The sequence below is a fragment of the Odocoileus virginianus genome, unplaced genomic scaffold (genome assembly GCF_023699985.2).
Source record: "Odocoileus virginianus isolate 20LAN1187 ecotype Illinois unplaced genomic scaffold, Ovbor_1.2 Unplaced_Scaffold_2, whole genome shotgun sequence".
Taxonomy (NCBI): Eukaryota; Metazoa; Chordata; class Mammalia; order Artiodactyla; family Cervidae; genus Odocoileus; species Odocoileus virginianus.
This window is the reverse complement of record NW_027224264.1, coordinates 5,014,197-5,027,263: the sequence shown is the minus strand read 5'-3', so window position 1 is coordinate 5,027,263 and position 13,067 is coordinate 5,014,197. Positions and strand designations below refer to the sequence as shown.

The window sequence follows — 13,067 nt, the reverse complement described above, 5'->3', positions numbered from 1 at the left end:
AGTGGGGCAGGGTTGAGGGTTATTTAAAGAAGGGGGGCCCGAACGAAGGGGTTGGAAGCGAGTGATTCCCCACCCCTGCTCCATCCAGCTCGTTCCAGTGCAGACACTGCCGCCGCCCCGGAGCCCTCGTCCCCTTAGCTCGTCCCCCTCCTCGTTCCCGCTCCAACGCCATGGAGCCGGACACCGCCGCAGTGGCAGGCACCGTGGCAGCCTCTGATGCGACCGCCGCGATCGTGCTCATAGAGGACGATCAGCCGGGGCCGTCCACCTCTAAGGAGGAGGGAGCGGCCGCCGCGGCCACCGAAGCCACCGTGGCCACGGAGAAGGACGAGAAGAAGAAGGAGGTAAATAGGAAGGGGGTGTGTATGCGGTGGACAAATCCTGCGCCGGGCCCCTCCGAGGGGCCCAAACCTTGACCTTTGGGCGCCGACAGGTACCCGCAGAGCTCGGCGGGGCTGGGGGCGGCGGGCGCGCGGGATGGGGGCGGCGGAACAGTCTCGACTTCGCTCCCCTCCCCCTTCCCTTCTCGCCGCCGGGAGGGCGGGGGCGGGGCGCGGGCGCGGCGCGGGGTGGCTGGTTCCCGTTATCCCGGGGCTGGGGGGCTGGGGAGCCCCCCAACAGCCCCCGGCCCCCTTCGCGTTCCCGGAACTGGGGTAACGGGGTGGGGGATGGGGCCGTGCAGGAAAAAGCCTCCGCCTCTCCCTCTCCTCTCGCTCTCTCTCCCCCTCTTCCCGTCGGCCTCTGCCTGGGAAATCTGGGCCCTTCAATCCCACACTCGCGCAAAAGGGGTTTTGCTGGAGGCTTATTTTTTTTAAATTTGAATTTCCAGGTGCCGGTGGTGGGGAGGCGGAGGACGAGAGGAGAGACTTTTCCATCTTTGATTGGCAGTGTCGGCCCCTTGGGTGGCAGGGAAAAAAGGAAAAAAATTCATCTCTTGTTCCTCTGGTCCCCGCCTGCTGAGTGAGGCGGGGGTGTCACCCCGAGAAAATGAGCTCTCGGCGTTGTACCCCCGCCCCCTTCCAATCCAAACCCCAAACTGAGGCACCGTGGACGCTGACTTAGGAAAATTTCCAACGTGTGCACCCTCACCCTCTCCTGCCCCGCCCCCGACGGTATAGTGTTTCACTCCAGGGCCACCCAAATGGTCCCCCAATCCGGCCCCAAGCCTTCCAGGCTTCCGCCTCTCTTTCCTAGTGGGCGCTGCTGGCTCCTGGACACACGCAGGTTTTTTTTTTTAAACATTTTTTTAAACTCAGCCTCGCCAGGATGAACTGCTGCTACTGTACATAAGGGGACCGCTCTGACACCTATTAAAGCCAGATCCAGAAAAATGTGTATTATCTCCGTAAGGCATATGTCGTATGGACCGAGACGTGCAAATAAAATCTAGGAAACTTGCTGAAAAATTAAGATAAAGAATAGGATGGGGCATAAGGATGTTTCATGTATAATAAAATTGCTTATGGCTGGATTTTTTTTTCCATTTACGAGTAGACATATCGCAATTTAAAAAAAAAGGTAGGTAATGAGAATTATGCTTTAGCAATCTCCAGTGGCTTTGTCTGAATCATTATATGATACTATACGACCAAATGAAAAGCTTTTGAGGGAAATTAACACCTTTCGCTCTGAATTAGAGTAATTTTAAATTCAGCAGTTGCTTAAGTGACATATTTTACTATTACAAGGTTGACTAAACAGAAAGACAATTGTAGTGCTAAGTGAAAACCATAGAAAACATACGCATTTTAAGATCTGTGTGGTACTTGATCGGTAAGACAAACAATATCAGTGATTAAAGCTGGGCTAAATATAAATCAATATAAATCAATGTTGGGAAATTCAGCAGCGTGTCTAGGTGCCTTTTATTCCCTAGACTGGACGAATGTAAGTGCTCACCCGTCTTTTGTACGGCAATCAAGGTTCTCGAATCTCCAGGGTGTATTAAATTTTTTGAATTGTGAAGAGATTGGGAATCAATAGAAAACCTGTATAATCACTGAGTTGAGGCATAGATATTGATATAACTCTGTGGCCTCATCAGAAATTGCCCTAATAGTACCTCATTTGTCCGTTCAGCACAGGGAAATGAGATGCTGCCTGGAACTTACTTCCTGGATATCTGAAGTTTACTACTTTAGTCACTGCTTCTTTTTTATTTTTAATTTTTCGTTGAAAATCTGAATAGCCAAAACATCTGCTTAAGTGCTTTCATTTGTACCATTCCTTCAAATAAAGTAATCTGGTACCTCCCCCCATTCTAAATATTTACACGCTGCCTTGATGCCTTAACTGGTGTCCTAAAAGTACAGATTAAATGCCTTTTTCTTACATGTGTCAGTTATTGTACTCTGACAGTGATACAAAGGCATTTAAGACCTAGGAGGTTGTTTCCCCTCAATTAAATAACCATCTCCCATACACTTCAATATTGTGTTGATTTTTTTTTCATAATTTTTCAGTCTCCTCCCTCAATTGTCAGACTGTTGCCCAGTCACTCAGTGGTGTCCAACTCTTTGTGACCCCATGGACTGCAGCATGCCAGACTTCCCTGTCTTTCACCATCTCCCAGAGTTTGCTCAGACTCATGTCCATTGAGTTGTTGATGCCATCCAACCATCTCATCCTCTGTTCTGATAAAGAACATAGATGTAACAAAACATTTCAGATAAAACAAATGTAAAATACAGAATTACAAGTGATCCACCAGGGGGAGGGAAGTCACCTGAACGCCCGGCAGAAGGGCTATTCCTGCAGTGGAACTGAAGTTTCAGTCCCTGGTTTTGGCCATTCCTCTTGCTGTTGCCAGGGTGTTGTCTTCAAGTGGTGGTTCCCAAGTCGTTTGCTGCTGCTTTTCCTCTCTGTAGAATGGGAAGCCAGGTTATCAATCATGCTGAAATTGTGTGTATATTAAATAAAAGAAAATAGTCTCTGAATGAGAGCATTTTCATGATGCATAAAGTAGATGAGAGTGGATTGTCTTCTGAAATTTAGCTAAGAAGGGTATTTTTGCTTACCTTCTGGTTCTTTTTTTTTACCTTCTGGTTCTTGAACTTCCTTTTTCTAAGTGACAGTTGGATAACCCAACGCCATGAAAATTGGAGTTGGTATTTTTGGTAATGAAAATGTCAAGAAAAAGGTCATGGTCTTTAAAACAGGACATCTTGGTGACCTTGTGTTGCATTCTTATAGCATCTAGACTACCAGATGAGAAAACCCATAAGGAATTCATTAGAATATCTTAGTCACCTTTTATATTTCCTGGGATGAGAGGTGTATTTGCAAAAACATACACATACAAAAATGGGAAGATTTTGAAGGTAGATATTTTAAAATTTGTTGTGAAAGATAGTGCCAATTAAGTAATTGCCTACTGCTTTAAATGGCAATGCTCACGATTAGGAATTTTAATTATCATATAATTAAAATTTTATGATATTCTACTACAAGGTAAGGAAAAAGTAACAAGTGTTTTTCGAATAGTAAAGCTTTAGTTTTCTGTAAGTGAAATTTGCATTCCACATTATTAGATATATACTTAGGTATTTGAGGAGAGGTAATTTTTGAAACTTGTAAAGTAGATTTCATTTAGCTTTTCAAGGAACGATAAAGGATTTTCTTATCCAATTTTCTTTACTTTTTGCTTTGAAAATAAAAGAGGGTTTCTAGCATATGTGACAGTTTGAAAGTGTGGTATTGAGGGCATTTGAGTAGTTTCTATTCTCATCCATCCATAATTACATTCAAAACATCCCACATATATACGTATGAGATGCTGTAAATCAAGACGGCTGTTATTGGGGCTAAGAATAACTGGACAGTATCTAATCAGTGCTCCAAAGGAGAACCCTGATCAGGGTCAAATTCCATGATCTTAGTTTGGATTTCCTCAAAATAGAAATTTTAATAAATGTTGGAAAACATTTATTAACTACCGGAGCCAGATTTTTCTTGTTTAAGATCACATTCTTCTGTTGATTTATGACCCAAGCTTTTAGGAACATGCTGTTAAAAGTCATGCTCAAATGGACATAATTTCTTTAGTTTTCACAGATTTGTGTTTTGACTTTGCAGTCTGTGTTAAAACTCAAATGCCCTCCACTTTGGTACTAATGGGTAGATTTGTATTTTTATTATTTTATTTCTTGATTTCTTACAGGGATGGAGGTATATTCTACATATCTGTTTATAAGTACAAGCTTGTCTTTAAAAAGGATTGGGTACCTGACATAACCCCCTAGATAATTTCAGTATTTTAAAGTAGCTGATTTATGTTACTATTCATTAAATTACAGTGTTTTAAATATCAAAGGTTAATAATTAATAGCCCTGAGAAACTGCTTCTACAAGATATTCATCTATATACTTTTAAAAGGTTTTCTGTCCAGTTGGAGAAAATTAACATAAACCAGAAGTTTGAAACTACTGTTTCATTGTTTCAAATATAAATGATCATACTGCAGTATGTAAAAGTTTTAATGTTATAATTAAAATATAAAAACTATTAAAAAATTACATCTTTTCAGGAGCAGAAACCACAGTCTTTTCTCATGAAAGTTTGGCTTGTTTCCACTACATAAAGAAGCACCTTTGAGAATTAATATTTACTTTCCTTGAATTCTTTGGTTTGTGGTTGAAAATATCCTAGGTTTTGAATCTCCTCTTGAGTGGTTATGCATGCACTTCTTTCACTTTACACAATAGGTGAAAAGGCTCATTTTCCCACCTTTTGGTTTTTATTTTAATTAGTATTATTTCTCTGGCTTTACAATTCTTTGGATTTTTTTTTTAATTGGACCTCAGGTGCACAGAACTGGATTAATCATAAGCCCTGTTCATGACATGCTCTCATCATTGGTCCATGCATGGCCCATGTGGATTTATTTATTTAGTATTTAATTACTTTTTATTTTCTTCAAATGAGAATGCTGACCTTGCTTTGCAATTTGATGATTTATTTTCTTTGAAATTCTAGAAAAACGTTTCTCCATTTCAACTCAAACTTGCTGTTAAAGCTTCTAAATCTGAAAAGGAAATGGATCCAGAATATGAAGAGAAAATGGTAAATATGTTCTTGGGTAGAAGAGTGAATACATTAGTTAATTTTTATAGAGGAGATGTGAAAGATTAAAAAATACATGTGTGTATATGATGAATACAGAATCATAGACTTCAGAATTGAAAAGTAATTTAATATATAATCCATCATAATAGATTTTTGTTGGATAAATGAATCTCCTCATTTTCAGATGAGGAAATAGAGTATCAGAGAAATGATATGGAATAGTTGAGACCAGAAGCCACATCTCTTCATTTTTGTTTAGCCCTCTTTACCCCATAATAGGATGTTTTATGCTAGAAATATTTTATCCACAAAGTGAAAATATAAGTGGCAATATCAGTATGGCTGAGAGAAAGCAGGTCACAAAACCAGCCTGGTATTTTTTTTTCCTCTCTCTCTTTTTGCTCTGGATATGTGAATGAATGCTCCATATTATGAAACATGTAGTATATCTTTTTGAGGGAAAGCTAATTGCCCAGTGTATGAAAATATTACACAGTTAAGCAATATAACTTTAGATATACCTACCTGGTGCTTTGCTGTACATTTCATTATTTAATTTTTACTCACCCAAACCCATATTTTAGCTTTAATTTTAACTGGACTTTTATGCCTTGGGATCTTTCAAAACCAGTGAACTTGGTTAACTGAAAAGAGAAGTAAATGGGTAGTTGGAACTGAATTTTTTTTTGTCTAGGGGTTATTTTTGAAAGTAAGTAGAGATGAAGTACATTTTTCGGTCGTTTGTAGTGATTTTACAGAACTCAGTGCCTTAACGCTTAAGGCCACATCTAACGTGGACAAGTTAATGTTTTAACAACTCTAGAAACAACATTCCAGTGAGGATAACATAAAATGGAAAGATTTTGGCCTCCTTCCAGCTACTGGTCTGAATGTATTTGTCTAATTCTTGTATTTATGGTAATGAATTCTTGGAAGATTCTTATGTTATTAATTATGCATCCTTCATTGGTAATCAAACATTGTCTACCCTGTGGTTAGAAAGTGACTGGGAATTAAAAAATCACCTTCTTTTTTTTCTCTATCTAGAATTATAAATAGTCTTTTGATCTTTTAAGATGTTTTTAGTGAAAAAATTTTATTGCATTTATTTGTATAAGCTATATGACCTTTTAAAATTTGTTTAGAATTTATAACATACACTTTTGAATTGCTAATGTGTATTAACTGTTTCAGTTATATGTGTGTGTGTATATTTTTTCTCTTAAGTCCTCACTTTTGGGAGAAACTTTATATACTTTTAGCATAAACCACAATTCTGCAGATCACTATACTTGAAGAGAGAAATGTATTATACCAAATCATTGAAAATATTTTGAGAGAAGATGACACTATATTCTGAGTTTTAAATTATTTCTAGATGAAAATTCTTGGCTTTCCAAACCATTCAGAATTTGCTTTTTGACCCCAATACTTTAAGCAGAATACTTATCATTGAGGCATTTATTAAGCCTGGCAGATCACTTGGCTTCTATTCAAACAATCTGAAAATACCATTTCCAAATTCTCCTTATTAGCTGTGGGAGCTTGGGCAAGTTACTTACTCTCTGTGGGCCTCAATTTTATTTTTTATCATCAGTAAAATGGGGATAATACTAGTACCTACCTCATAGATTTATTAAAAGAATTAAATGAGTTAGTATGTTTAAAGTACTTAGAGTGTAGTACAAATTAAGTGCAATGTGTGTATTTGTTAAATTTTGAAAGAACACAAAAGGAAATCATTACTTTTTCTTTTGTCTTGTAAATTAGAAAGCAGATCGAGCAAAGAGATTTGAATTTTTACTGAAGCAAACAGAGCTTTTTGCACATTTCATTCAACCTTCAGCACAGAAATCTCCAACATCTCCTCTGAACATGAAATTGGGACGCCCTCGAATAAAGAAAGATGACAAGCAGAGCTTAATTTCTGTTGGAGAGTATGTTGGCATCTCTCTAACTTTCTTCCCTTCTTTCCTCCTGCCCTTCATACTTGCCTTCCTTCTTCATGTATTTAGTGTGATTTTATATCCAAAAAACAAGGTTATCTCCTGTGTAAATACGTTTTAGAGACAATATATTTTTTTCTCAATAGAAGTCAACCAATAAAAATGTCAGCTGGTTTTATCAACTTTTATGCAAGACTCTAGATAACTTTTTTTTCATAAAAGATATTAACAGAATATACTGACTTAATTGGCACTTTAGCATTTGGATTGAATATGAAGATACTTCTTTTTCTGTTTCAGCTACCGTCACAGGCGCACAGAACAAGAAGAAGATGAAGAGCTCCTCTCAGAGAGTCGGAAAACATCTAATGTGTGTGTTAGATTTGAAGTGTCACCTTCGTGTAAGTACCTCATCATATTGATGTTTTTTGTTTTCAGTTTAGTTTTAGAAAAATTTTACTTGGTTGTACTAATGAAAGTATGTGAGCCTTGATTTTTTTTTCAGATGTGAAAGGAGGACCACTGAGAGATTATCAGATTCGAGGACTGAACTGGTTGATCTCTTTGTACGAAAATGGAGTCAATGGTATTTTGGCTGATGAAATGGTAAGGAGTTGGTAGCTAAAAACACATTCTCATTTATCAATAATTTTATGTAAATCTGAAATACCCGAGCTGAAATTCCCACCTGCCCTGGAGTTTGGAGGCTAGATGTTTTATTTAGCTGTAACATACAAGGTATTTGTAAAGTCTAGAATTGTTTAACCTCTGGAACATATGCTTTCACAGGCCCCCAGATTTGTTATTGAAATTTCCTCAAATGGTATTAAAAAAAAAAACTCCTTGTACTTTTGTCGATATTTGCACTTTGGTTTCCAAGGAGCTCAGAACTATAGTGAACGCCGAAATGGAACATCTGTGTAACTTTTAATGGTCTGCCCATTGTGTCTTTTGTGCCTTTTCCTATTCTTTACCTTTTACTTTCCTTGGCCCTCTTTATTTCTCTTTGACCATTAATTTATGTTCCATGTTTTCATTGTAGGCTACCTGAAATCCTTTTGGGACTGAGGTGGGGCTAAAAGCCAAACGCTAAATGAATGAATGCATGCATGAGTGAATGTAAATGCCTCTGTGTGGGATCAAACGAAGTGTGAATAGATGGAATAAAGAACAAAAAAGTGAAGAGCAGTATTGAGTCTTGATATAGTAGAGTGCCAGCTGGGTCAGGAAATGAGCTGAGAATTGATGGGAGGTGTAGTCGTCCCTCCATATACGGGGTAGATTGGTTCAGGGACTCCCCGTGGATACCAAAATCTGTGGAAGCTCAAGTCCTCATGTAGAATGGCATAGCACAGTTGGGCCCTGTGCGGATTTTGATCTGCGGTTGGTTGAATACCTGGATGTGAAAGCTGTGGATTCTGAGGGTGCACTGTGTTAAAAAAAAAATGACCAAAGAGAAAAAGTAAGGCCATTTAAAATGCTAATTCAGCAGGTCAGAGGAGTATATGAAGACTTCGTTTGACATTTTAAGACCAAATATATACGGCGTGGGTTAAGAGAGGGCAGTGATACTCCTATTTATGACTCCAGAGCCGTATTTGCAATCACTTGTCCATATGAGCCACATGACTATTTATGCTCCATAGCTTGTAGTGTAGTAGTTGGTTCCATAAGTACTCATCCCTGGCTAAGCAACTGGTAGGTGTGTGGCAGGTCCTTTAAATCCAGGGTCTGGAACTCCTTACGGTTTAGTATTCTGGGTTGAAAACTGCAGTCAGCTCGTGTAGGAAGGAGCTTAGTTAATTGTTTGCAACCCCATGGACTGTAGCCCCCCAGGCTCCTCTGTCCATGGGATTTCCCAAGCAAGAATACCAGAGGAGGGTGCCATTTCCTTCTCCAGGACAAGGGAAAGACTAGGATTATTTGCCCCAAGCTCTTGGCTGCAGCCTGTCTAAACAGGAATTAACTAAAGATCTTTCATATTGAATTTATGCTGATACCAATTATGTTTTAATTATTAAAAAGGAGAAAGTTTAATGATGCTAGAAAATTTGGGGAAAAAATCAGGAAAAAATTTAAAGTAAGTTTTATTTTTATTACCTAGAAACAACAACACGTAACAGTTTGCATATTTCTTTTTAGTCTTTTTCCTCTGGTTTTATTTATTTTTCATATTTGAGGTCATATTGTATATATGATTTGGTATTCTGATTTCCTCACATTCGTACATATTTTCCATATAATTAAAACATTTTGGTAAAAATAATTGTTAATTAATGCATAATAATCAATTCTAGGAAGGTAACATAATTTTATTCATTTCATATGGATTGGTTGATGTATTATATATATACAGTATGTATAATATATATGTATATAGTATATATTGGTCTATATATATATAATCTACTTGATGTCTAATAATACTGTTATGAGGAACCTTGTAATTTAGTTTTCTGCACCTCTCAGATTATTTCCATAGTATTTCTAGAAGCGGAATTACTTGGTTGAGGAGTATAAACATTTTAAGATTTTTTTTCATTTTAAGATTTTAATGCATAGCATCCATAAAACCCATCTCATAAGTAAAATGTCAGGCAGGATAAAGCCTATAAAAATAGCTTTTAGCTTAGGTTTATAAAAGAAATATATACCTTGACTAGAGACAAAGTCAGAAAGTGTTTTAAGAGGTCATGTGACATTGAACATAGTTCTTTTTCCCGTAGGTTAGGTAGTGGGTTCATGGGTGTTCGGTGTATTATTTTTCTTAAAAAGTCACCTGGACTAGGTGATTCCTAGGTTCCTTTCTGGCTACAAAGTTCTTTCATGTTTTGTTCCCTTATGATTCCTTAGGTCTTCAGGGGTATGAGATGCGAGTATAGAGCTATAGACCTCTTGAGATGCAGAGTCTGAATATTTCAAACCTGGGCTGTAATAATGTTGAAGACAATGGGAAAGAAAGAGTGGTATCTAAGCAGGCTGACTGGGCTTCCCTGGTGGCTTAGTCTGTGAAGAATTCGCCTGCAGTGCAGGAGACCTAGGAGATGAGGGTTTGACCCCTGGGTTGGGAAGATCCCCTGGAGAAGGAAATAGCAACCCATCCCAGTATTCTTGCCTGGGAAATCCCATGGACAGAGGAGTCTGAAGGGCTATGCGTGTCCAACGTTTTGTGACCAAACCACCACCACTAACACCATGCAGGCTGATAAAGGAAATGTGTCTTTATGAAATACACAAAATTCCTAATTTTGCAAAGTAGTAGAAAAAATGATAGGTGTTGCTCACTCCTTTAGGAGTAAAAATCTCCTAAATAGAAAATTGCTTTGCTGAGCAACTTTCTAACTACAAGTTCTTGGCTGCTTTTTGTGCTCAGCCAAAGTATTGAATTGGAATGGTTATTCACTTAAAAAAAAGTCTTTTAACTTTTCCCAACGTGAGATACTTGGCAGATATCTTTTGTAATGTTGCTACTAACAGATGTTTCATTAAATAAAAAATGGATTATGGATTTTTTTCTCTGTGTGCAGGGTCTTGGTAAGACTTTACAAACAATTGCTTTGCTTGGTTACCTGAAACATTACCGAAACATTCCTGGACCTCACATGGTTTTAGTTCCAAAGTCGACTTTACACAACTGGATGAACGAGTTTAAGCGATGGGTCCCATCTCTTCGTGTTATTTGTTTCGTTGGAGACAAGGATGCGAGAGTAAGTGAGAAACAGGTTTTAAAAGGCAATCAAGAATAACAACATTTCTGGGGTTAAATTTTGTTGCTATAAAAGACATTTGAGTTGACTACTACTACTGAAGAACACTTAAGTTGTGCTTACTCTGTGTTAGATTCTTTTGTAAGTGCTTTTTTTAAATACCACATTATTTCTTGTTATTGACTTTTGTGTGTATCTCTGTCAATGTACTTATACATTTTTTAAAAATTGGAATATAGTTGCTTTCCAGTGTTGTGTTTCTGCTGTACAGCAGAGTGAATCAGTTATATATATACATATATCCCCTCTTTTTTAAAATTTCCTTCCCATTTAGGTCACCACAGAGCATTGAGTAGAGTTCCCTGTGCTATATAGTAGGTTCTCATTAGTTATCTATTTTATACATAGTAGTGTATATATGTCAATCCCAATCTTCCAACTCATCCCACCCCCGCTTCCCTCCTTGGTATCCATATGTTTGTTCTCTACATTTGTGTCTCAATTTCTGCTTTCAGATAAGTTCATCTGTACCAGGTAAGCACTTTTAATATATTAATTGAGCTAATTCTCACAACACTCTTCTGAGGTAGATGTATTACCTATTCATAACAGAAAATCCGTTATTATGCTTATTTGCATTTACTTTTAACTAGCTCATTAATCTAAGCACTTTTGAGTTGCACTGAGTGACTTTTTATTTAAAAAAATCTTATTTTATTGACCATCTATTTTATCAGTGATTCTATCATTTGTGCTATTTTGATGCCAAAAGTGTATGAGTTTGCATTTCAGTTTAATTTTTTTACTTTTGATTTTGACTTGTTTACATCCACACATGCACATGCAGACACACATGAATGGAACCTTTTATCCTTGTACAGAGAACCTTGTGTTTTGTGTTTGTGCATAGACACAGCTTTCAGTTTTGATCTTTGAATAGAAGAATAGGTGTCTGCATACATTCTTAGAAAATATTAGAAATTAAGGGTTCTTGTTTAAATTAACTATTTGTCAATCTAGTAGGCTACAATTATTTTAGGACTGTTGAATTAATCTAAAAATAATGAATTATGCAAAAATGCCAAAATGAATAATCAGCTTAGAAAGCATATTATTAAACTTGGTCTTTATTTTGCCTCCAGAGAACATAGTTTGGAGTAAAGATTTATTCTATTTTACATATTTAGATAGGTTATCAAAAAATATTCTCAAAAGAGTGGTAACATAATGAATTATGTAAGTTTATTCTTATCATTTTGCTTGAAGAAAAATTACTTAAATTTATTTAAATTTAACTTATAAATAATTTAAATATTGAAATACTGAGCTCATAAATTTAGAATTACAGGCTTGATTCTTCCCTATGCCTCATATTTTCCAGTAGCAAATTAGTCACTTAGAACTCTTTCTGATCTCTGCTATTATTTAAATGTAATACCATTCCTTATAAAAATTTTGTATTTCCAAATTACTGATTTGTTTTGCTGTAATTTTCTTGAAGATCATAGATATTGAGAAATATCTGGGCTTGTGTTTTCATCATGTCTTAAGTCAGTTTAGTTGCTCAGTTGCGTCTGACTCTTTGCGACCCCATGGACTGTAGCACACCAGGCTTTCCTGTCCATCACCAACATGTATGCCAGTGGTTTTCGATTTTATTATATGGAATCCATGGGCTCCATGAAGTGTCTCTGGGAGTTTTCAAGAAAGAGTGGATTTAATTGGTTAATGCCCTGTCTCTTTTTTCTTTTTTTTAAATATAAATTTATTTATTTTAATTGGAGGCTAATTACTTTACAATATTGTAGTGATTTTGCCATACATTGACATGAATCCACCACGGGTGTACATGTGTTCCCCATCCTGAACCCCCCTCCCACCTCCCTCCCCATCCCATCCCTCTGGGTCATCCCAGTGCACCAGCCCCAAGCACCCTGTCTCATGCATCAAACCTGGACTGGCGATTCATTTCACATATGATAATATACATGTTTCAATGCCATTCTCCCAAATCATCCCACCCTCGCCCTCTCCCACAGAGTCCAAAAGACTGTTCTATACATCTGTGTCTCTTTTGCTGTCTCGCATATAGGGTTATCATTACCATCTTTCTAAATTCCATATATATGCATTAGTATACTGTATTGGTGTTTTTCTTTCTGGCTTACTTCACTGTATAATAGGCTCCAGTTTCATCCAACTCATTAGAACTGATTCAAATGTATTCTTTTTAATGGCTGAGTAATAGTCCATTGTGTATATGTACCACAGCTTCCTTATCCATTCATCTGCCAATGGACATCTAGGTTGCTTCCATGTCCTGGCTATTATAAACAGTGCTGTGATGAA

At 37.4% G+C, this 13,067-nt stretch overlaps 1 protein-coding gene and 1 non-coding gene across 7 annotated transcripts in view; one reads left to right on the top strand and one right to left on the bottom strand.

Annotated features, from left to right (window-relative positions):
- SMARCA1 (SNF2 related chromatin remodeling ATPase 1) overlaps positions 1–13,067 on the top strand; it is a 68,640-nt gene continuing 55,573 nt past the window's right edge. For 4 of the 6 annotated variants that reach the window (XM_020889682.2, XM_020889681.2, XM_020889680.2 and 1 more), the window contains exons 1-6: positions 1–344; positions 4,976–5,062; positions 6,836–7,002; positions 7,312–7,412; positions 7,517–7,617; positions 10,539–10,718. In XM_020889682.2, the coding sequence (XP_020745341.2) occupies positions 171–344; positions 4,976–5,062; positions 6,836–7,002; positions 7,312–7,412; positions 7,517–7,617; positions 10,539–10,718 (810 nt within the window). In that variant the 5' untranslated portion in view covers positions 1–170. The remainder of the gene's footprint in view (positions 345–4,975; positions 5,063–6,835; positions 7,003–7,311; positions 7,413–7,516; positions 7,618–10,538; positions 10,719–13,067) is intronic. The other 2 variants (XM_020889678.2, XM_020889677.2) reach the window with 1 other exon arrangement.
- On the bottom strand, positions 4,792–4,862 carry LOC139033345 (small nucleolar RNA SNORD112). Its single transcript, XR_011485930.1, has one exon. It is a non-coding gene; the product is annotated as a small nucleolar RNA SNORD112 (small nucleolar RNA).